The sequence below is a fragment of the Poecile atricapillus genome, chromosome 1 (assembly GCF_030490865.1).
Source record: "Poecile atricapillus isolate bPoeAtr1 chromosome 1, bPoeAtr1.hap1, whole genome shotgun sequence".
NCBI classification, from domain to species: domain Eukaryota; kingdom Metazoa; phylum Chordata; class Aves; order Passeriformes; family Paridae; genus Poecile; species Poecile atricapillus.
In genome coordinates this window covers 125,082,921-125,104,592 of record NC_081249.1, presented here as the reverse complement: position 1 = coordinate 125,104,592, position 21,672 = coordinate 125,082,921, and the positions used below count along the sequence as shown (strand labels likewise).

Sequence of the window (21,672 nt, the reverse complement as noted above, 5' to 3'; positions counted from 1 at the left end):
TTTACAGTAGGATCAGGACTCCAGTATGGTGGATGCAGCATTATCTCCCTCCCAAGGCTCTGTAAGTAATGGTGAGAGAGTTGTTCAGTGTTGTCTTGCCCTATCTGCCCCTGGAGTCATCCACCCTGGATGTGAGCACAGAGCTTCTGCGTTAGTCACAAGATAATTCATCATCAGTGCAGACTGGATCACATCTGAATGACTGACCTGACAATAAATTTGGGCAGTGCCTACAGCTCAACACAGAGCTGAGGAGCACTGGTTTAGTTTGCACTTTTTTCTTGTATTAGGAGTAGCAGAAGAATTGATTGAATAAGGATTAATTTTAAGCCATGTTGTTACATATCTGATAACACAAACAAAAGGCCCTGCATTTACATCCATGAAGGGATGTCTCTAAAAGAGAAACAAGTCCTGCACAGACATTGCCTCTCTGAAGCTGACTCTTCTCTCTAAACAGATGAGTTTTCCTTAAGACATGAGATTATCTTTGAAATGAAACATTTACTGTGGAAAGGGAAGAGAATAAAGCACTCTAAGGACAAGCTAGCAGAGCAAAAAACTGCCAACCCTACTCCAGCACTGAGAGCAGGGCACTGCTTAACTCCAGCACTGGATGTATCTACACATTCTTTTATTTAAGAATTCTAGAGGTGTCAGTTCCTCAGGCAAAATATTTCTAGACTTCTGCCCAGCCCATAACCACATAATCCTTTCAAAGGAAACAAAGTATTTCAGTTGGATTTAGTAATGTGGACCAAGAATTAATTTCATTTTAAAATAAATAAATACATTTGATGTAAAACTGAATGAGCTTGGCTTGAGTATGACTGATTTTGGAAGTGGTCATACATCTCAGGTTTTTAAGGCACAAAGTCTTCCTTCAACTAAGATTTTTCTAGAATTTTCTTAGTTTCTTAGACTTTTCTAAGACTGTTTGTGCCCTGAGAGAAATGCAGTAATAAAGCACAAGACCTTGACGTGCATGTGAAACAGCTGAACATGGACCTGTGTGCATGATGGAAACAGGAAACCAAACCAAAACAATATTCCCAGTAAGCAACCTATGGGCTTACTTTGCTGAGAAATGTAAGTCATTATTTTATTTGATACTTAAAGAATTATAAACAATCCATCTGAAATGCTCTTGAGATGTCTCTGGTTATATTAGTCTGGACTATGTAGTGCATCTCTATTGCCTTCCCTGGAGGTAAGGTGGCTCCACCAAACAAAATTCTGTCCTATTAACCTAAATTCTGAACAAGGAAAAAGTTCTGAGCCACTAAGCCAGTGCAAACATATCTCAGCACATTAGGCTAACAGGGGTGACAAACTGCCAGTGACAGCAGGAATGTCCTCACACACTGCTGGGAGATAAAAAACAAAGCCTATATTTAGAGGTTTGTGGGTACTTGGCTCAGTTATTTCCAAGCAAGAAGATCCAACTCATGATACCAGATTTCAGTTTTAACCAAGTAAGAGTGTGTTTGGTTCAAAGATTAAACTAAAAGCATTTAGAAAGAAGTTTTATGAGTGTTATTTGAATAGACACTTTGCAACTTGGTGCTCATGGTAATTTGCAGATTTAATCCTTTGTTTGCACAAATCTCTGGTGTCCTGCTGTAGGACGCTCTGACATCAGCACCCCCACTTTATTGTGCCAATAAATCATGATTGCTCAGTTGGAGAACATCCTCCACCAACATCCTCCGGTGAGGACAACACCTTTCCTGTGGAGACTGGGTGGAAAGACAACAATCCACACCACAAAATCCAGTCTGTGACAAAACTCCTGTGATTCCAGTGGCACAGCTTTCCTTGGACACATAGCCTCTGAGAACAGTTTTCCTCAGACACAGTCCTTTTTCACAACTGGAATCAGGGTTGGTTTCTGCTTTGGCTATTTTCCCAAATCAAATTCAGAGACATTAAATTTGAAAGATGTTTGTTCTGGCTCATCATGGCAGGCCCTCTATATATTCTACCAGAGTCACCATGATAGTAAAACATTTACTTGCAGAAAACTTAATTTTTCTTGACTGTAACTAGTTTTGTAAAATGTTTTTGGGCTTTCAAAACCCCTCTCCTATCCTCCAAGGAGGGACCCATAACATAAGGCACACCCTGCACCGCAGAAAATTCTACAGGCAAAGAGAAATTCTGACACTTACAAATACACTGGAAGAAGTCTGTAGCTCCAAAATCTGATGTTGTTTATTCCTCAGGCAATAAACTCAGATAAAAAACTATATCAACTAAATCCTCTTAAAAAAAAACAACCCTTCCTGTACTTCAGCTACTGCAGCAGGTGAAAAGGCTCAAGTGTGTGTATAAAATGTCAGAGTTAAGATATGGAATATTAGCCAGAGGCAAAGACATTAAGAATTATTTACAGAAGTTATGTAGCCACACAATTCTAAGTATTTTTCAGCCCTGAACTGGTCATTGTTGCATCTAGCATCTCAAACTGAGGTGCAATTTTAAGATATAATGATATACTAATATAGAATTACTTAGTTCAGGAATTTTTTTACTCCTTGTATTTGTTATACTACACAACCTATGAGTTTGAAAGCTGTATTTTGCTAACTTGAGCATGACTTCATAGATATAACTATTGGCTTATTTTAATACAGTATAGCGTAGAGGTGATTTTTAAGTCAAAGGTAGTAGTGTCATTTCTACATTTACCTTTGTTTGCATTGGAGAAAACACAAGTTTTGGACAAATACCTAATAAAAAATAGAGTTTCTGATAAAACACAAATACTCCAGATAAATATTAGATCATTTGCTAAGGGAAAGCAAGCCACTTTGTAAGGAGAGAGAGATACAAACACCACTATGCCTTTCTGTGACTTCTGTTCTCTTAAGATTTCCTCATAGTTACACTGATCCTCATGACTGTGGTGCAATCAGACTCATCTGATGCAAAAGGGTCATGGTTGTGCACTAGCTGCAATCATGCTATGGGCTCCTTTGTTCCCTGCTGAAGGATTGAGAAGATTTCACAGAGCTGCTTCCTGACATAATTGCTAAGAACTCACTTCCAGCTACACACAAGGTGCTTTCCTATCCTTCCATTCCTTGGCATTCACCTCAGTGACTCACAAGGAAGGATTAAAGTTATACTCTGGAAGTTCACTGAAAGCCAGAGTCTCCTGCTGTAAGCATAGCAACCCTTCTGCAACTTCTCCAATTTGCTTCCTGTAACTGACTCTTGTTCCAAACAACATCAGAATGTTCCCACTGGCTTGGACCAAAATAGCATTCCTGGTCCAAGGTTCAGTCACTGACCAAGAGAGTTAGCAGGTGCCTGGAGAAGAGAATAAGAGTGTGTAGTGTAACTTAACCAGCTTAAGAGTCTGTTGACTCACAGATTTTATTTCTGTGACTAAAAGGCTTTGGAAGATTTTTCTTCCATGGATTTGTTGATTGCAGCATCACATAACAGTAAGTTTCTGGTTTTAAAACATGCTGCTGAAAAGTGTCTTCCTTTCAACTGGTTCTCAACCCATTGTCTTCTGGTTTCATTGGATTTCTATTAGTTCTTAAATGGAAAGAATATTTTTTCCATATTTATCATCTCTGTTCCATATATAATTTCAGATACCCCTCTTCCCCTTTAATCCTTTCCTTTCCTGGATGAAGAGTCACAATCAATCACACACAGCATTTTAGAATCACAGAACCATTGAGGTTGGAAAAGGCCTTTAAGATCAGCTGAACAATCTTGAAACAATAAACCCCACCAAAACCAAGACTGACAAGAAAATAACACTGAAAAATATATCTTAACAACCAGGAGACTGCTACACCTGTGAAATGCCAGTATCAGCACTAACTGAAACTCTGCTACCACAAATTATAAAGTACATTTGCAAGTCTCCAAATGCCTAGTCAAATCCCACACTAACAGAGACAGTGACTGTCCAGTTTAAGTGAATCTTTGAACGTGTTTACAATAAATTTTGCAAGCTTTAAGCTTTTATGATGGCAGCACTTACAACACTGACTTACAGTCTGACTCAAATGAAGAATGCTCATGGTTGACTCCAATAACATCCTTTTGCACAGTTTCTCAGAGACAGGTGAAGATTACATAAGGCAAAATAATGGATGGAGAAATGGTGCATGACCACCTATTCATTTCCTCACTTGTTGTGCAAGTGCAACCTAAAGATTTTCCTTAGTTTCAGCCTCTTACTTGTACTTACAAAATCTTTTCCTGACAAATTCTAATCAAAACAGATGAAGATGATGATTAGGAAAGACAGTTTATTTGACAGTTACTATCCAATAACTTAGTATCCCACAGTACTTTCTAATCTATTCAGAATGGAAACAATTTTGGAACAAAAGACTTGTCCAAAGTTTGCCAAAGACTAGACCCAAGTTCCCAGCACCAATCTGTCTGCACTGGTGGAAGGACAATAAACAACTTGAGAATTCCAGAGATCATTAGGGAACTGGTTTTAATATCTACATATGAATATCTCTCTAGAAATTCCTTAAGCCACCCTGTCCCCTCATTATTTTATCTTTTTACTGTTTTGTACTAGGAGATGACAAACACACAATCTGGGAAGTGTACAAGAATACTGAACCCACCTCTGCTGAGCTTTACCACAGCATAATATACCTAATAAAAAACACCAGAATGGATGCTGGTTGTCTGCACCTTCCTCTGACTGCATATTTTAAAAAGTTTAGTTTTTTCCCTAAATGTGAATTACAAAGGTAATCTACTTTGCAAATTATTTTAATGCTACAGAAAGGACAAGTAAAGCAACAGAGATGAGCCCTGTACTTTACATTCAGCCCTTTCCCACCTGCTGCCTGCCCTGCAACAGGAGACAGACTGACCATGATCTGTGAAATCAGATATAGCAGAGGCAACGTGACACAAACCAACACAAAACACAGACTGGAGATTGGCAGTGAAGGAAGGCTGATGTGCAATCACATGCCTGAGGAATTCAGCCCAAAAATTCTGAGCTCTATACAGCACCTTCCACACAAGGTCCTTCCTTGCAATCACTCCCATCATAAGCAGCCATCGTTCAACAAGAAACAACCTTTCCTCATACTTTGGCTCCTCCTCTCCCTACAAATAACTCCTCTCAGCCCAGCAAAGCTCTCTGTGTCAGAAGAGAGGTTGCTTACCCTTGAACAGGCACCTTGTTCCAAACACAGACAATCTTTACTTAAAATCTACAAATCCTGCAGTTCTCCACTTACCTATCCAGAGTGTCCTGAGGCACTTTACTCCCTCCAGCTCTGCTGTTGACACTGCTGTTCTTGTTGGCAGTCATGGTCATTTCTGCTCTCTAGAAATGTGGATATCTGTGAGAAGAAAAGTCAATTAAGCTACAGCAAGCCCAAATGACAATTAACTCCTTGAACTACAATGCTGTGTAAAGGCAGAACTCCAGGTTGCTTTTCATTCTATAAAATACAATTAGTATAGGTATGATCCTGAAAAACTAAATCCTACCTCTCTACTACTGCTATTGCACATCCACTGCCAAGTTTATGAGCCCAGTGCTATAAATGGAAATAACTTATGAAAAGTAGGTGTGTGCTTCAGGTGCTGGCCTGTCTGATGAACAGATCTTGACACCAATTTCTCAAAATACCAATATCACAGGTTTGGTGTGGTTCTTCCATCCATCAGAGTAAGTGGAGATCCCAGCAACAACACTTTGTGATACTTGCAAACTCCAAAGCTGGGACCGGAGGTTTGACCACACCACAGCTATCCCCAAGGAATAAAGATGGCTTTCTCACCTTTAAAGTACAGCTCTATTATGGAAATATTTTCTAGTAGTGACATTTATTCAGTGATGGACTTCTGAATATAATTTTTAAATCTGCTTGTGATATAAAAATATCACAAGTTTTCTCTATTGGCCTCAGGATTCTTAAAGTAAAGCTGTCATAGGATGCTTTTAAAACCTCAGGTAATATAAAGAATCTTTATCAATTCCTAGTTGGCTTTTTAGCAATTTGGTAATCCCAGAAGCAGTGAACTTAATTTCAGCTCTGTGTATCAAGTTGGGTGCCCAAAAGATGGGTCTCACTTCTGTGACATTGCTGCACACTGGCAAAGAAACAGCCCAGTAGCATGATTTATTTTGCCCTCATTCTGCTGTGTTAATAGCAATGTGCTGTGACTGAAGGGAGAACATGATGGTATGGATAAAGGCCAGGATGTCATCCAAGGGATGCAAAAGCAGGAATCCCTAATATCATGCCCCTACACTGACTATATCCCATGTTTCTCTGGTGTAAAACACTGCTCTTAGTGGCCATTTCTTCCATCATTGTCATCCCTTGAGAAATATTTTGCAAAATGAGGGAGGAATGTATTTTCACATCATGATAAGACTCCTAAAATGCCAGCAGAGTCCCTTGAGAAAGAAAATGAACAGTATTTACTCCACCTGATGCCACAGGAGTTATTTATGAAGGATTCTGTGGCTCTGCTGGCACCGGTCTGGGTGGTTTCTGAGATGCTGCTTAGTTTATAAACTAAAATATCTACCACAGTTTACAGCACTGCCACCCAGAGTCTGACCAGAACTACCTATTTTTACAACCATTAACAGCATAGGTAATGCAAAAATAAGGAGTGTTACAAAACCTGTTGTTTACTCAAGCCCACAGGAAGTCCAGACTGCTTGAGAAGCCACTGTAAAGTGATGCTGCAGAGCACGCTGGGGACTGACAACACACGGAAATCCCTGTACTAACAGACCTATCACAGTTAAAGGACATTCTCTAAACCACTTTATTCCAAACAGTTCTGCTACAAACACAGTCAGAAAATCTGCAGATTTCAGCTCCAGAGACAGAGTCAATCATTCTGACCACAGACTCCAGGTCTATTTGTCCTTCTCCACTGTCTTGTATCAATCTTCCCAGATTAAGTAGAGATTTTTTTTTTTTTCCCCTCTGGTTGGTAACATTTTTTTCTATACCAAAGCTCCCTAAATTCCTCCAGTGTCCCATTGTTATTGTTACTGTTACATTATCAAGATTACAGGACTGTTACAGAACTGCCTGTTCCGACTGGAAAAGGGATTGCTTGGGACAAAAAAAGGAAGCCTGCTAATGCTGGCCAAGCTTTCTAGGACTGTACATTCCACAGGGAGTAAGCAGTTTTTTTAATGTTTTCCACTCACCAGTCCAACACTTTTACTGTGTTGAATCTTAATCACTTATTAGCACTTAATGTGAGAGAAATAAGAGAGATAAACATGGCATAAGGAGAACAATAACTGTTAATATGCATGTGTAACATTAATTTTTCAAGATTTTCTTTTCTGTTCAAGGCAAAAATAAGCTGAAGAGATCCTCAAAAAGATGGATATTGAACTGACACATAAAAAAAAAAATACAGTGTGCTTTTATGCTGCTGTTTTTTTAGTGTCCATTTTTGCATACCCAAAATCGGATGAGAATAAAAAAAGTATGACAAAGCTTGATAAAAATCACTGTGGTCAAGGTTTAAATCACTTTAAACTAAGTGATTATTTAAATCTTACATTTCAAAGCCACCTTAAATGTCAAGTAGAACAAAGTGGTTTGTTTTCAACTAAAGATAAATTGAGTTCCTAAAAACAATTTCTCAAGATATGTCTGATTTAGTGATATAAGTGTGTTCTTTCCCATGCAGTGGAGACTATGGTGTATATATGCTCATATCAACAGAGCTTTCTATTCAATTTTCCTTTAATGCTTATTTTGGATGAATATTTTACTGCAGGTGATGCTGGTATCATCCCAGCATATGCAGAGAAAATGCAAACAACATGAACATGGCAGAAAAGCATTCAGTATTTACAGAGATGCCTGTAACAAAAGACTTATATCACCCCAAAAAAACTCACCCAACCATCCACCTATCCTGACCACCCCAAAAATAAAGGGTAAAAAAATAAAACACGGACAAAGAAACAAGGAAAGAAAACCAAAACTAAATGTTATTGTTAAGTAGAAAGTTATTTTAGAGCCTTCAAATGAGTCTGACAGCCTCCAAGATTATTGAATCTTTGTAGGGTCAGAATCACATCCCTTGGGCTTGGGTGAGAGCATTCCTCACTACAGTATTTGCGAGTTATTCTTCACAAAGCAATGGAAACCAAAATCTCTCAAGTATTGTGACATACTGTTGGAAACAAATCCAAAAATAGTCATGTTCCACAGATTCTGCATTGCCTCATAAACCATCTAACAAACCTGGTCTAAAAATGCAGAATTCTGTTCTATTTGTAAATGTAAAGAATTCCTCTGAAACCCTTACTTAGCCATAATTTGTGCTTTGCTGCAGACATGGTTTCACTAATTTGCTTAGGATAACTCTCAAACTGGGAATTTAATGAGCCCAAATGGTAGAATCATTACATCAAGTTTGCCTAAAACCTCCACAAACCATTTATCAGGATGAAAAAGTAAAGATGACAGACAAATATAAAAAATGGTGTGATGGCAACAGGGGATCTGCTGCTCGTGCCAGGCAAGGTTCAGCATCCTGACTGAAAAGGGCTGCTGCAATGCAGATGTTTCCTAACAGATCTTTATCATTACAGGAAGATCCAATGACAGAATATTCCTTAATGTTAATGAGCCATACACTTTTACTCTTTTAAATTTAAAGTGTGGCCTGAGGCTTTTTTATGGATAGACGAGGCACTGAAACCCATCACACTTTGGGCTAATGAACATTACAGCGCCACTGAATGTCTAATTCCATTAACAGGTATTAGTGGGGGAGGGGTAAATCCTCTCCTCCTCCTCCTCACTGCAGTTTGAAATTATTCTTAATTTCCTAAAGCATCCCAACACTTTGGAAGCCCCCACTCTCAGTCTCACTGCCAAAAAAGGGAAAGGTTGTTTTCACCTTTCACCTGAAAGCTGCGAATGAGAGTGGGTTGAGGAGTGAGGCTTGGAGCAAGCACCTGGAAAGTCAAGGCAACACAGAATGCTTTAATTGCTTTACAGCTTCAAGAAAACTTCCTGCTTTCTAATACACAGTGCCCATCAGCTAGCACATTCCAAGAACTGATTCCTTCCTCTCCTCCTGTGGTGGTGAAGGTGAATGCTATTGAACCTGGAAGAAGAATTTACATGTGGTGTCTGATGACTTGAGAAGGGAGCCTTTGAATGTAGGTTCCCAAGCCCGCTCCTGGCATTATCACTAACATGGCTTGAAATCTACTTGAGATCTTGAGTTCTGAAGTTTTTTCATGCAGATTGTTTTCCCCTTGAAATTCCACTGATCTGGGATCTGGAAAATATGGGAAAATATTACTCCTTTGGTCTGCCCCACAAAGCAGAGACCTGGAGACATAACAGGAAGACATAACAGGGAAGAACTACAGGCTGCTAAAACAAATTCATGTTCTTGAAAAATTACAATGAATACAAAGTTTCATAAATATATTTATAATAATTGAGGTGTCTACTTATTTTTCTCTTAACAGTAGCTGCAATTGGCTTTAGCCATTAAGAAGTTAGGTTAACATGTTAATTTGCTTTTCTTACTGCTTTAAGGGAGCTTGCCCACTTGTCAAGAGGCGTAGTACAGCTGAGCTCTTCTTTAGGAGCTGCAGCCTGTTTTGTGGCAATTTGCCTACTCCCTTCCAGTAAAACAGATAAATATGTCCTTCCAGAACAGTGTCAGTTCTGATGAACTGGAAAGTCCAATAAAATGTTTAAAGATTCCTGCCTTGAGAAGGCACCTGTAGAGACTCCTGAGAACATTCTTAGAAGAACTACATCAGGAATACCTGTTCTACAGACTAACCCCACAGTCTCATCCAAAATTTCCCTTCCTACAATCCACAGCCTGCTTCCAACCAAGTCAGTGACCAGTCTCTCTGCTAAGCTTTCACAACTAGGTGGCAACTTCTAGCATAAACTTCCTCCTATAACCAGAGGAGTGGTGAACTTGGTTGCCATTGACCCTTGCAAAGCCAAAACCACCCTCTCAGCAGTTCAGTCCCCATTGAACCGATCTGGTACTGTTGGGAAACTGATGTTACAGCACCTACTGGAGGGGAAAGAAGTTGCCTCCCCCAGGCAGATGAAAAGCAGACACTGCCTAAAGCAAAGACAGCTCTCCACTCACCCTTCACTCTCCTTTCCTGTTTATCTGCCACCTAAAATGCTTTTCTCTTCCCTGATGTTCTTGTTCTTTCCTGTTCTGTGCCTTTATTCTGTCTTACTCGCCCTACTTTATCTTCTTATTGCTTCATTTCTCTTCTCTCAAGCTGTTCTTTTTTGCCCCTCCCCTTAACTGAAAATGGGCAATACCTGGTGGAGAGAACAGACCTCATTTGATATACACTGCAGTCCAAACCTAATGCCTGAACTAGGTAAGAACTCAGTGCTAAGCTCCTCCATTACCCTTAGCAGTCCTAGAGCAATCACAGCTTCCAAATGGAAGGAAAACAACATGAAAATCAAGGAAGAAAACATTTAGAGAAGGAGGCATGAACAGAAAATATGTCTCTTATAGAATCAGAAATTAGTATTTCCCTGTGTAGGCTAAAGAAAAGGTTTGGGTTTTAAAAAATGTGTTGACTATTTCAAGCTTAAATATCTTGATTTGAGATACCAGGGTAGGAAGGGTCTACTTAGAAACTATGTCTAATATATCACAATTTTTTGGTATTATTTCTCCTTTGTTCTTTCCCTTCATCCTCAGGATTTTTGCATAAAAACAACCATTTAAGTCTCAGGAGCGCACCTGTTCCTGTTGCTTACTCCTCAGTGAAGTCAATGCTTTAACAGCAACATCAACACCATTTGCACAATAATGAATTGCTTCTTATGACTCAAAAAACAAATTATAAATTTGCTAAGGAATGAGAGTTGGTTAGCTTTGAGGAACAAAGATTCTTTTTCATTAATATCTCTTGTGTCAAAAAGGATACGATAAATGTGAAAATAGAGTGTTCTTTAGTATTTCCCACAGGGTGTGACCTGTCCCTAAAAAAACGTTCCAATGCAATTCACAGAGTGAACAAAGATGAAACTCTGAGTAAGTCTTAGAAGGAACTTCCCAGTTGAGCTGACACCCATGACTGAACTCTTCTCACACCAAGTCTGACTGACAAAGCCTGCCAGACAGCTGAGAAGCATCCTGGCTTTGCAACTGCTGTAGGTTTTGATTTGCTAGAGCATCATCTGAGGCAAAACACGGGTGACAGCCATCCTACAGAGCAAGCTGCTGTGCCCAGAGTTGCCAGCACAGCTCCCTTCCTGCCTGTCAGGCACACGCGGCTCCCACTCAGAGCCCTGCTAGAGTAAGAACTGTAAAACTATTAGCAGTTATAGGCCTTGCAAAGCGTTTTACATGATGGGAGGAAGGGCAATCATCTTTGGATACCTCAGAAAGGTCAAGAGCTGATATGTGGTGATACCATGAATTTCCTTCTGGTTAGATCACTGTGTGTTAGTGACGGTTCTGAGCCAGCATCTCCCAGAACCAGATATCCGTGATACCCAAGCTGCCAGTGCTAATGTTTCCAGTAAAGAAACTATTAATTTGCATGGACTGTCTCAATATTATGATATAAAAGCACCCTGGGAGGATGAGATATGGGCTGGAGACCTCATGGATGTAAGTAGAAAACACTGGCCAAAGCTGTCTTGGCTTGTACAAAGATATGAGAACAACATTGGGTCTGTCTCTTTAGCTCTTGGCAGTTACCCAGGGAATCTGTAGAAAGGCACACAAAAAATTTAATTCCCCTAGAGAAGATCTTAATTCCCCTGTATCCAAAGTACATCCAGAAGTGAACCTGGACACAGGCATTAGCAGCAACAAATGGGATGGCAAGTAAGTCCATTGTTTGTATTAGGGATTTGTGCAGGGACCTTTCAGGAAGGTATCTGTTTACATTTAGAAATTATGTTCTTGCACTTAAAGCAACATCTGCAGGATGCAGAAGCTCTGAGCTCTGTTGGAGCTCTGACATGGAGTTCAGTTGCAGTCTTAGCAAACCTGCTTAGAGGTAAGATCTGCAAATTCAGTGCCAGAGATTAAAGCCCACCACCCACATTCTGGAATCTGGCTGAAAGGCCCATTTTCTCAAAGGTACTCCTATTTTTCCTGCTACCTCAGGAATCTATCCAAAAATCACTGCTGTACCAGAGGTAGAGGCTTAAAACTGGCCTGACTTGAGCAGCTCTCTCATGTACAGTGGTTTTCTGATTGAGATTCCCTTCATGTCTATGAACACCTTGGCTACCACCTACCTCTCCTTCAAACTCTACATGTTCCAAGCCAAAAGAAACAAACCCAAGTCCCCAGTGCTCCCAGGCCAATAAACTACAATGAGGTGTGAGCAGCCTGACTGAAAGGGTGCAGTCCATGCCCTGCCTAAGTTCCCACCTCAGACAGCTAAGTAAAGAATTATCAGAGAGAAGCATGGACCCAGCAAAACAAGTGAATCCCAACCTCCCTCCTAGCTGCTGAAACAGAGGATGTATGCAAAAGAAGCAGCAGAGAGGAGGGGTGAGGACCAGACAAACTTCAGAAGAGTTCAAGACTGGTAGAGCAAAGGTGAGGTGAAGGATAGCTAACATACTATGAGAAAAACACAAATGGGAAACAAGAAAGTGAAGAGATTTTTTTAGAAAGATGATAAGGCAATAAGAAACCCCAGGTGGGAAGAGAAATGCAGCCCCCTTCTTCCCCTCCACACTGGGAACACACTCTGTGTCCCCCAGGGAAAGCAGCCCACCTTCCCTCATGCTGCAGGATGTTTTCATTTCATGAATAAATCTTCCTCACAGAATAAACTTTGATTTTTTCTGAAGATAATTCAAGAAAAATGGGTCTGCAATACTGTGGTAACCTGACATGAGACTTCACAAAAGAGACAGAAATTCCTGCAGTCCTGCAAAGCAGGTGCAAGTCCATGAGAGTGAGAAGTGGGTGCAGGGTCTGCATAGCTGGTCATTCAATACACAAACACAAACTCAAATCTAAATTCAAGTTTTTGAGACCCTGATTCATGGGGGGATTTTAATTCCCCCTCATCCCCCCCACACACACAGCCCTGCAGTGACTGCAGGAGACCTGCAGTTCCTAGATTCCTGTAATTTCTTTACAGAATTGGTTCTAAGGGAGATTGGAGGAAAAAGAGGAGAAATGACTGAGAGAATATTGGCAGAATGACAATATAGCAGAATGACACTAACAAACGAGCACAGCAAACTACTTATTACCTTTGTTAACAAAATTGTAGTAGCTATAGCAACAAAAAGGGGGGCAGGGAGGAAAAAAGCCTGAGACTTTTCAATATCCCCAAAGAACACCACTTTCTAATATGGAAAAATCAAGATTTATGGCACCAGCAGCTCCTACAAGGCAGGACTGCAGTAGTGCACAATGGTTTCAATTAAAGGCACCAATCATTAACCACTAGAGCTGGGCTTAGCAGTTGACAGGCAATATCATCTCTTCCAGTGAGCCACGATTCCTTCAGGGACTGAACTAGCTTCTCTTGCTGTATGACATGCCCTGAAGCCCTATTTCTGGTGGATTTACCTCATATAGCCTGTCAAGCCCTGTGGCAGTGTGCCTAATGCCGCTGCTCAGCAGAGACATCTCCTGTGCTCAAGCCCTTGTGCCTGCATCCCTTGGCCAGCCATCACACACCGAGATCCCTATGGATGCTGCCCAGCACGGCCCTGCACACTCAGCAAGCATCTCAGGCAGAAAAGCATTTCAGTTCCCTGCTGCCTGTGAGTATTTTCCTTCTCAAATACACACACTTGTGAGCTCAAAGAGGGGAGGAATGTCTGGCACTTCTGTGGTGACCATCTGGCAGAAGCACCGCTCCATTTTCTGGCAACTTGAGCAGAGTCTTAGAACAATTATTTCAGTTCCTGATTCAAGCGCTGGAGACAGAAGATCAAGTTACATTTCTCTCCAGCCATCAACACTAATTCAGTTTTCACTAAGTCAGCCTTGCTGGAATTTCACCCTTCCACACTAAAACAAAACAAAACAAAACAAAACAAAAAAAAAAAAAAACAAACAAAAAAAAACCCCACACACAAAAAAAGGGAAGTGTGAATCTACACTGAAAAGCCAGTAGAAGAAACATGAGGAATTTCAAGAGTTGCCCTTCACAAATGAAAAAAAATGCCAGTAAGATACAACAGAGAAGGAGCAATTTCTTCCTAGAAAGGATATTTTTATAAGATAAAATGATAAAGAACTGGATGCATTGAAAATTAAATGATATCACGGTACTCAGTGATATCCCCTGGCTTTATAACAACCATGTAAATAAGCTTTCTTCCCTTACTATTACAAGCTGATTGTGAGCTGAAGAGAGTACCTTCACACCTATTGCTCAGCCACAGGTATACACAGCCATCAGCAGAGGCGCTTTTCCCAAGGAAAGGGTTCAGCTCCCACAGCACTGACCTTTGTCATCTGCATGAAAGGAAAGTTTCAACAAGCTACCACAAGCAGAAGTGTTATAAATCACCTTTCATCAGGCCTCCAACCACTAGCCAGAGAAACAGCTGGAAATACTTAAACCTGTTTTAACATTCTTTGTAGAAGGAGGCAGAGAAACACCTCCCCGTCCACCCACTGGAGCTGATTGCAGCCACCAAACCACTCTGGACAGTGACTCTATTTCCCAGCAGAAATAGAAAACCAAGCAGTAGCCACAGAAACTCTAGCTCTGTTCCCATGTGAGCTGCATCCAGAGTGGCAGGAGAGAACCACAGGGGTTTAGATGGAGGCAAACAGAAACAAATCCACAAACAAACTGTGAGTGATACCACATATCTTTTAAACCTTCACATGCTGGTATTTGATGATTTGAAGTAGCTTCTCTTCTTTTCTTTTATGAAAATGATTTACATGCAGCTGTGTACATGACATGTTGGAGACTTCTCAAGAGACCAGCCGCTGTTCCAAAGAACTCACACTTCTATGATAGGAATTTCATAAATGAAGGCACTAACTATCTTCCCAGATGTAGGCTTGAATAGACCCACTGTGCTGGAGAGTTCTGCTGAGGGAACAATCTTTCTTCACAGTCCACAGAGCAGGAGTAAACCTGACACAGAGGAGCGTTACAGCCTGAACTGTTTTGTTCTCAGACTGGGGAGAGAGACCCACAGGGGCTGTCGGACAAGCGCTGCCCCCGTCACTCGGGCCAGTGCAGAATGTTCCCAAGCTTCCCAAATCCCACTTCTCTGCTTGCAATCCAAGTCTGAACATCTGTAATGCCAGAGAGGGCACGGGAGAACACAGGCTCAGAAAAGTGTCAGGTAGAAAATGTGATCCCATGCCCCTACAGTCAGCTGGATGTGTCCAGGAATAACAAGTAGCCAGTGCGTGCAGGAGTAGGGTCCCATTCCTTGTTTCCAAGTTGGCTGCTGTGCCATAATGTGCTACCACTTATGTTTAACAATATTGAAACATGTAACCTTAACTTGAAATATTTGTGTGAAATTATTAATTTTATCCAGACAGCGTTTGGAATGCTGCTCCAGCACCAGCATTTCTACTCAAAGTTTTAGCACTGGTGCTCCTACTTTAGCTCAGTTCAAAACTGTGACTAAAATATCATTTAATAGCAATTTGATTTTGCAGTGATCTCATTGAAAAGGCATATGCAGCATTGCCCTTGCAACACAGAGACAGCCACAAGATAAGCCTAAGGGACACAGATTAACACTCTGATAAGATAAAATTTCAGCCCCTTCTCTCTTGCAGGGAATGTTTTGGCCTTTTGCCAAGCAGAAAGCATTCCACACACAGTAGGATAAATTTGGTATAGCACCCATATGGAAATATCTTCTTCACAACAAGGTCAGGGTGTAAAATCTATTATCTGAACACACTCTCCTACTTTGAACATGAGTAAGCCTACAGCAGAGTTTGACTCAAACTTTCCCCATCTCATGGGAACCCATATTTGAGCAAGCTTTAGTATGGCACTGGCACTAAAGCTGGCATTCATCCTTCTTCTCTTCTTTCCTATGGTTTTAAGCTGAATGCAGCAGAAGTCAAATTTGGATCTGCTCCTTATACAAAAATATTTTTATTGTTTCTTTTGAAGTGTGGTTACTATAGACGAAAACTCTGCAGCAACCAGACCTTCAGAATTGGACCTGTCTACTCACAACAAAAATGTCAAAGCAGGTTTCTCTATGATCAACTATGGAACAGCCTGAAGTTGTGTCAGGGGAAGTTTAGGCTGGATATCAGGAAAATGTTCCTCACCCAGAGAGTGGTTGGGCACTGGAGCAGGCTCCCCAGGGCAGTGGTCACAGCACCAAGCCTGACAGAGCTCAAGAAGCATTTGGACAATGGCGTGACTTTTGTGCTGTCCTGTGCAGGGCCAGGAGCTGGACTCCATGATCTTCATGGGTCGCTTCCAACTCAGCTCTGATAACATATAGTTCATTTAGTGAAAGGGAAAACTGCAGTTCTATTCTGCTTTCATGGAGTTTATGCTTATAGTTTTCACCTTAATTCTAGTTTCAGACACTCCTTTGCTACTGTTCACAGAGAGTGATACCAGAAAGGAAATTACAGCTAAGACTTCTCTCCTGTTTCCTACTCTTTTCACTGCTCCTCCTTCAGTTCAGTTGTATGCACAGTCATGTTCCCAATACCAGTAAACAGAGAATTTAAAAGTGTGCAACTACAAATACACAAACTGTTTCAGATAGAGGTACTGCATACACAATCTAATTAAAAAATCTTCACAAATAAAACTTCTTTTCCAATAAGTAAATTGTGCAGGATAAAGTATACACACAGAGTATAAACAACACTTTCCTACTAAACATTCCATCATTACAAGACAAATAAGTCTTTAAAGGTAAAAAAAAAAATCTATTACACAGAAACTCTTCGGTGTCAGTTTCCTGTGAATGTATTTTATGTGTTTGATTAATGAACAAATCAAAACATTCAAGACAGATACTGAACCGTTTTTTCTGGCATGAAATCTGCATTTCCAGATTCCATGTGGTTTCCAGTTGGTACCACAAACTTGGCCACAGTTCATTCAAAATTCAGTCCTAATTCTCCAAAAGGTAGATAAATACCAATGAACATTTCCATCATTCCTGGAAGGTGATTTGTATTATAGAGGCAGATAAAATTGTACCTGTGCTTAGTGTACAGTGGGCAAAAGCTGACTGACAGCAGATTCCACCCTGCTGCAAAAAAATAATTGCCTTTTGCTACTTCAAAAGATAAAGATTTATAAGATTATGAATCCACTTCAAATACCTTTTGTGGCTAGCTACTCATTTGATGATTTAAGGATGAGATGTTTTAACTGATAATTTGTGTTGAAATTTGTAGGTGTTCTAAATGCACCAGGATTCACAGGTTCCTACAGAGCATGAATTCCTGAAGCTTCCTGATGGAATAACTGCCTCTGTCTTCTAGTGTCTGCCTGTTACTTAATATCTGAACTCCTTCCTCATTTTCCCCAAACAAATATTCTACTATTTAACCTAAAGAAACAGTGGGACATCCATATGCAGCAGGTTTTCATTCTCCTATGTTTTAGATGCAAAAGTCATGATAAGAAGCTTTTTTCTGGTCCTAGGGAATCTAAAGGTGTGAAAAAACATGGAATTCACCTTGGCTGATTCTTCACAGTAGCTGTAGTCTAGGTGAGGCTCTAAAGAAATTATATGTGAGAAAATGGTTTGAAGTTCGAGGGTTTTTCCAACTACAGTTTAATTTTATGGCAGTTTCAAGGCATTATCTCTGCTGTTTCAGACAGCTGCATTTTCTTAATACTTTGATCAGTCTTTTCATCAAAAAGCCAATACAGTTAGAGTTTCTGTGAGTGTGATAAATTCACCTCATGCTGCAGCAAAACATCAAGTAACTACTCCATTCAGTTCTCACAGAAGCAAGTTTTGGCCCTTCCAGTTTTAATGGGAAAGCTGGAGCCACAACACAAAAAATGAGAGCTCTTTGGAAATGCAACCACACCCCACTCATATTCTGCTCTTGCCCCATGTCCCCACCCACAGATACACAACAGAGGAACACCAGCTGCTGAAGTTTTGCAGATGGCAAATCCAATATTGTGCCATTTTGGACTTTCTCCTCAAAGGATCATTCCACATGGCTTCTTTTATAGGGCCAGGATTTCTTTTCTCGGGAGGATGGATATTTGGGCATGGAAAATATCTGTGGGCACGAACAATGGGGAAATAGCATTTATAAATTGAAATAAAGTCTTTCCTTCCAATTTGTGGAAACAGCTGGAGGGAAGAAAGAAACTTATGAATAACGTAGTTGAAAGTCAAGAGGCTGTTGACAGTGAGTCTTTTCAGATGCTCACTATGGCTACACTCTTACATGACAGTACAACATTTAAATCTATAACTAAAGATGAGTCAATGCACAGTGATGTACCCAGCACTTTGTTTCACTACACTGAGATTAATCAGTCCATCCTTCCCCTACACACAATTTGTGGGGAAGGAAGAGTAGTTTCTTCTGCATCTTGTGCGTTTCATGGTGCTGTACAAGTGTTAGAATGAGGATTAATTTTCAGTGCTGCTTTAAGCAGACAATTCATTCAACACAAAAGTATTAAGCTCAGCAGTCAGTCCAGGGGATGGCTGCACAGGCACCTTCAAGGGAGCATCTGCTGAGCTTCACGTTTCTCAGAAGGTATTTCACTCCTGCCGCACACAATGAGGCTTTCAGGTTGCAAAAGGAATCTTGTTTCTTACAAGATAAGAGGGAGACTTTCAGTGTATGTCATTCAACACAGCATGTTTTCAGTACAGTTTTCAGTACAGCTTTTCAATACAGTCTTCAGAGCAATTCCACAAGTGAATGCCCAATGAAAATAGACAAAAAAACACGGAATCAAAATTTCACATGAGGAAACACCATAACAATCTCATTAAAAATATGACAGAAATCTTTCAAAACACTGTCAGCAAGGTACTTTATTCATGTTAAGGAGAAGCAAATATATTTTAATAAATAATTTTCTTTTTCTATTGGAAGAAGTAAAAGCTACTTGCCAGCTAAATATTTTCCTTCAAAGCTACCCTGCTTCATCCAAGCCCTATTAATCATTGTGCTGTTAGACAAGATTGCTTTGATGTCCACAGATCATACAGGAGATTTAAGACAGCAAGCTGTCTGAAAAATTCAGTGATAAGGTCAAGGTAAACCAAGGTAAAAAGTGTTTACTCAGTTCTAATTCAGTCAAGAGTTTTACTTGTTTCATATAAAGTTTATCTACTTTTGATTGGTATTTTATTTTATCTAGCACTGCATAGTGCAAAATTTCTATTATTACTATCTCCTGACTTACCCAGTCACCTGGAAACTCAACCATCTAAGGAGAAACAAAAACTAAATTAGAAATACTCTCCTCTAAAAGGAACTGGAAAGGGGAAAAGAAGTGTTGACTTTGACTGAAGGGGTCCTACAGCCCTGTTCAGATTAGCCAAGCAATTTGATTATCACTGAGTACTCTCTGAGAACCTGGGCAAAACATAGGGTTTTGGGGTTTGTTGAGGGGGTGAAAATTAAAGTTCTCTTTGGGCACTATAAACAACAAAGAAAACCTACACTTCCTCTATCAAACAGTGAATGGATCCCCCAAGAACTAATTTCAGCAGAAACTATTATTAAAAATTCTTTTGGAAAATATTCAAGTTATGGTTTACAGATAGAAAAACATTTTTAAAAGACACATTAATGTTTCCATTAAGAAACAAAAAATAGAAACTTGCAGGCAAATAACTATTCAAACTAACCCTTTGGCAACAAGAAAAAAAAAAATTAGTACATCACTTAACGAATGGATTTGACCCAGATTCCTACCCTCTGTTTTAAGAGAACATTCTTGGGAAGAGTTCACAGGCTGTTGGTAGTACTAATCTATCTCAATTGTGTTACAGCTTTCAAAATGTCAGTAAAAGACTCACAAAATCCATTCCCACTTTGTTGCCTACACATATTCTTACCAATAATTGCTATTAAAAGAAGCTGAACTAAAAATGAAAACAAGAAAAAATTTAAGTTATAATCAGCAGTTGAAAGGAAGGGTGTTTCTTCTACATACCAAATAAGGGACTTGAAGGATCAGCCACAATAGCAATCTTGGCTTATTCTCCAGTTCATGTAGTCCCTAGTTCTTGTGACAAGATTGGTTTCAGCTTAAATTTGTGTTCGCTTGTCTTCGGCCCACCCAGGCTGTCTTCATCTTCAAGTGACAACACTGTCATGCCATTTCCTGTATTTCAGTCTGTAAAATCACCAACTCAACTGTGCAGAAGGAGCAACTCTAAATGCATATTCTTTTTAATGAACATTTTTATGGAGATAGTGGATGAAAGTAGTCTCAAGATACTTATGTGGTAGTTTATCAATAAGCTCCGTACAACCTGGTATTGCTCTCTCAACAGTAGTCTTCTCTTAACACCCTTATCAATTCACTCTCCAGTTGCTCTACTGATTCTAAATTTCTCTCTGTGGTTCTGCTACCAAGCAAAAGTCCAAAAAGACCAAATATGCCACTTCTCTGAGTCTTCAACAGAGTGATCAGAGTTATCAGACTGCCCAGCACAGTCTATCTTTTATTTTGAAACTCCAAAGATCCACATGTCCTTTCCCTCAGTGTTGGTTTATCATGATCAGAATCACTGACCTCAGTTTTCCTCTTCTGGAAAACAAACTGTATTTGCAATTTCCAAGCATGCTATAAAAGTCACAGAATCACAGAATAACTGGAGTTGGAAAGGACCCCTGAAAACCATCCAGTCCCAAATCCCTGCTGCAGGTTCACCTGGATCTTGTCCAGGGTGGGGTTTGAATATCTCCAGAGGATCTTTTGCTGGAACAGCTGTTTTCATGTGTCCTTCATATTTAGGTACCTGAACAATCCAGCCCATCTGATGTTACAAACTAGCTGCTGTGGCTCTATCACAATTTTCAACTTGAAATAACAAGCCTTGTCATAGTCCCCCTTTTAATTCTTTCTCATTATTCAAAAAATATGAGTAACTGATGTTTTGAAAGACTGAATAAGCATCCTATTTGAACAAAGGTCTTTCACCTCCTTATTAATCAGTAAAACCAAGACTAAACCTCTGTCTTGTCAGTTGAGATGAAAAAATTGCTAGACATCAATAAACATTTCTCAGCCAAAGTTATAGGAGCTCAGCATCTTTAAATATCCCAGTAAGAAGGAATACATTTTAAAAAAATTAAGTTTGTAGTTAACATATGTAAAATCACACCTTGAGCTTTTTTCCCTAAGCTTTTCTTTTTGCATCTCCTTTTTGTTTCTGTCAACATTGTAACATCAACCATCTGAGAGGTTTAAAACGAAACAGTTCTAAGCAGTGGGTGAAACCACAGTATGTTAACTGACAGGAGGTTTTGGCTCCATCTTTAAACATCTATTACTCAGCTGCTGTTTCTCTGCAGCAGAGGCTGAAACATTCATAGACTTCAGTCCAAGACTCCTAGTTTCTTAATATGTGCTTCTTAAGCATGTTTTTTCTTGATTTGTTTCTTTAATAACTACACCATGATTGTATTCCAACTTGCCCATCTGAATACAACCAACAGTTCTTCACATTTACTGCAGTTGGTGCTCTCCATTGAGCACCAGTT

General features: G+C 39.9%; 1 protein-coding gene across 3 annotated transcripts in view; it reads right to left on the bottom strand.

Moving 5' to 3' along the window:
* DENND2B (DENN domain containing 2B) overlaps positions 1 to 21,672 on the bottom strand; it is a 150,492-nt gene that overhangs the window by 79,176 nt on the left and 49,644 nt on the right. For all 3 annotated transcript variants that reach the window (XM_058837103.1, XM_058837093.1, XM_058837110.1), the window contains one exon: positions 5,241 to 5,345. In XM_058837103.1, the coding sequence (XP_058693086.1) occupies positions 5,241 to 5,320 (80 nt within the window). In that variant the 5' untranslated portion in view covers positions 5,321 to 5,345. The remainder of the gene's footprint in view (positions 1 to 5,240; positions 5,346 to 21,672) is intronic.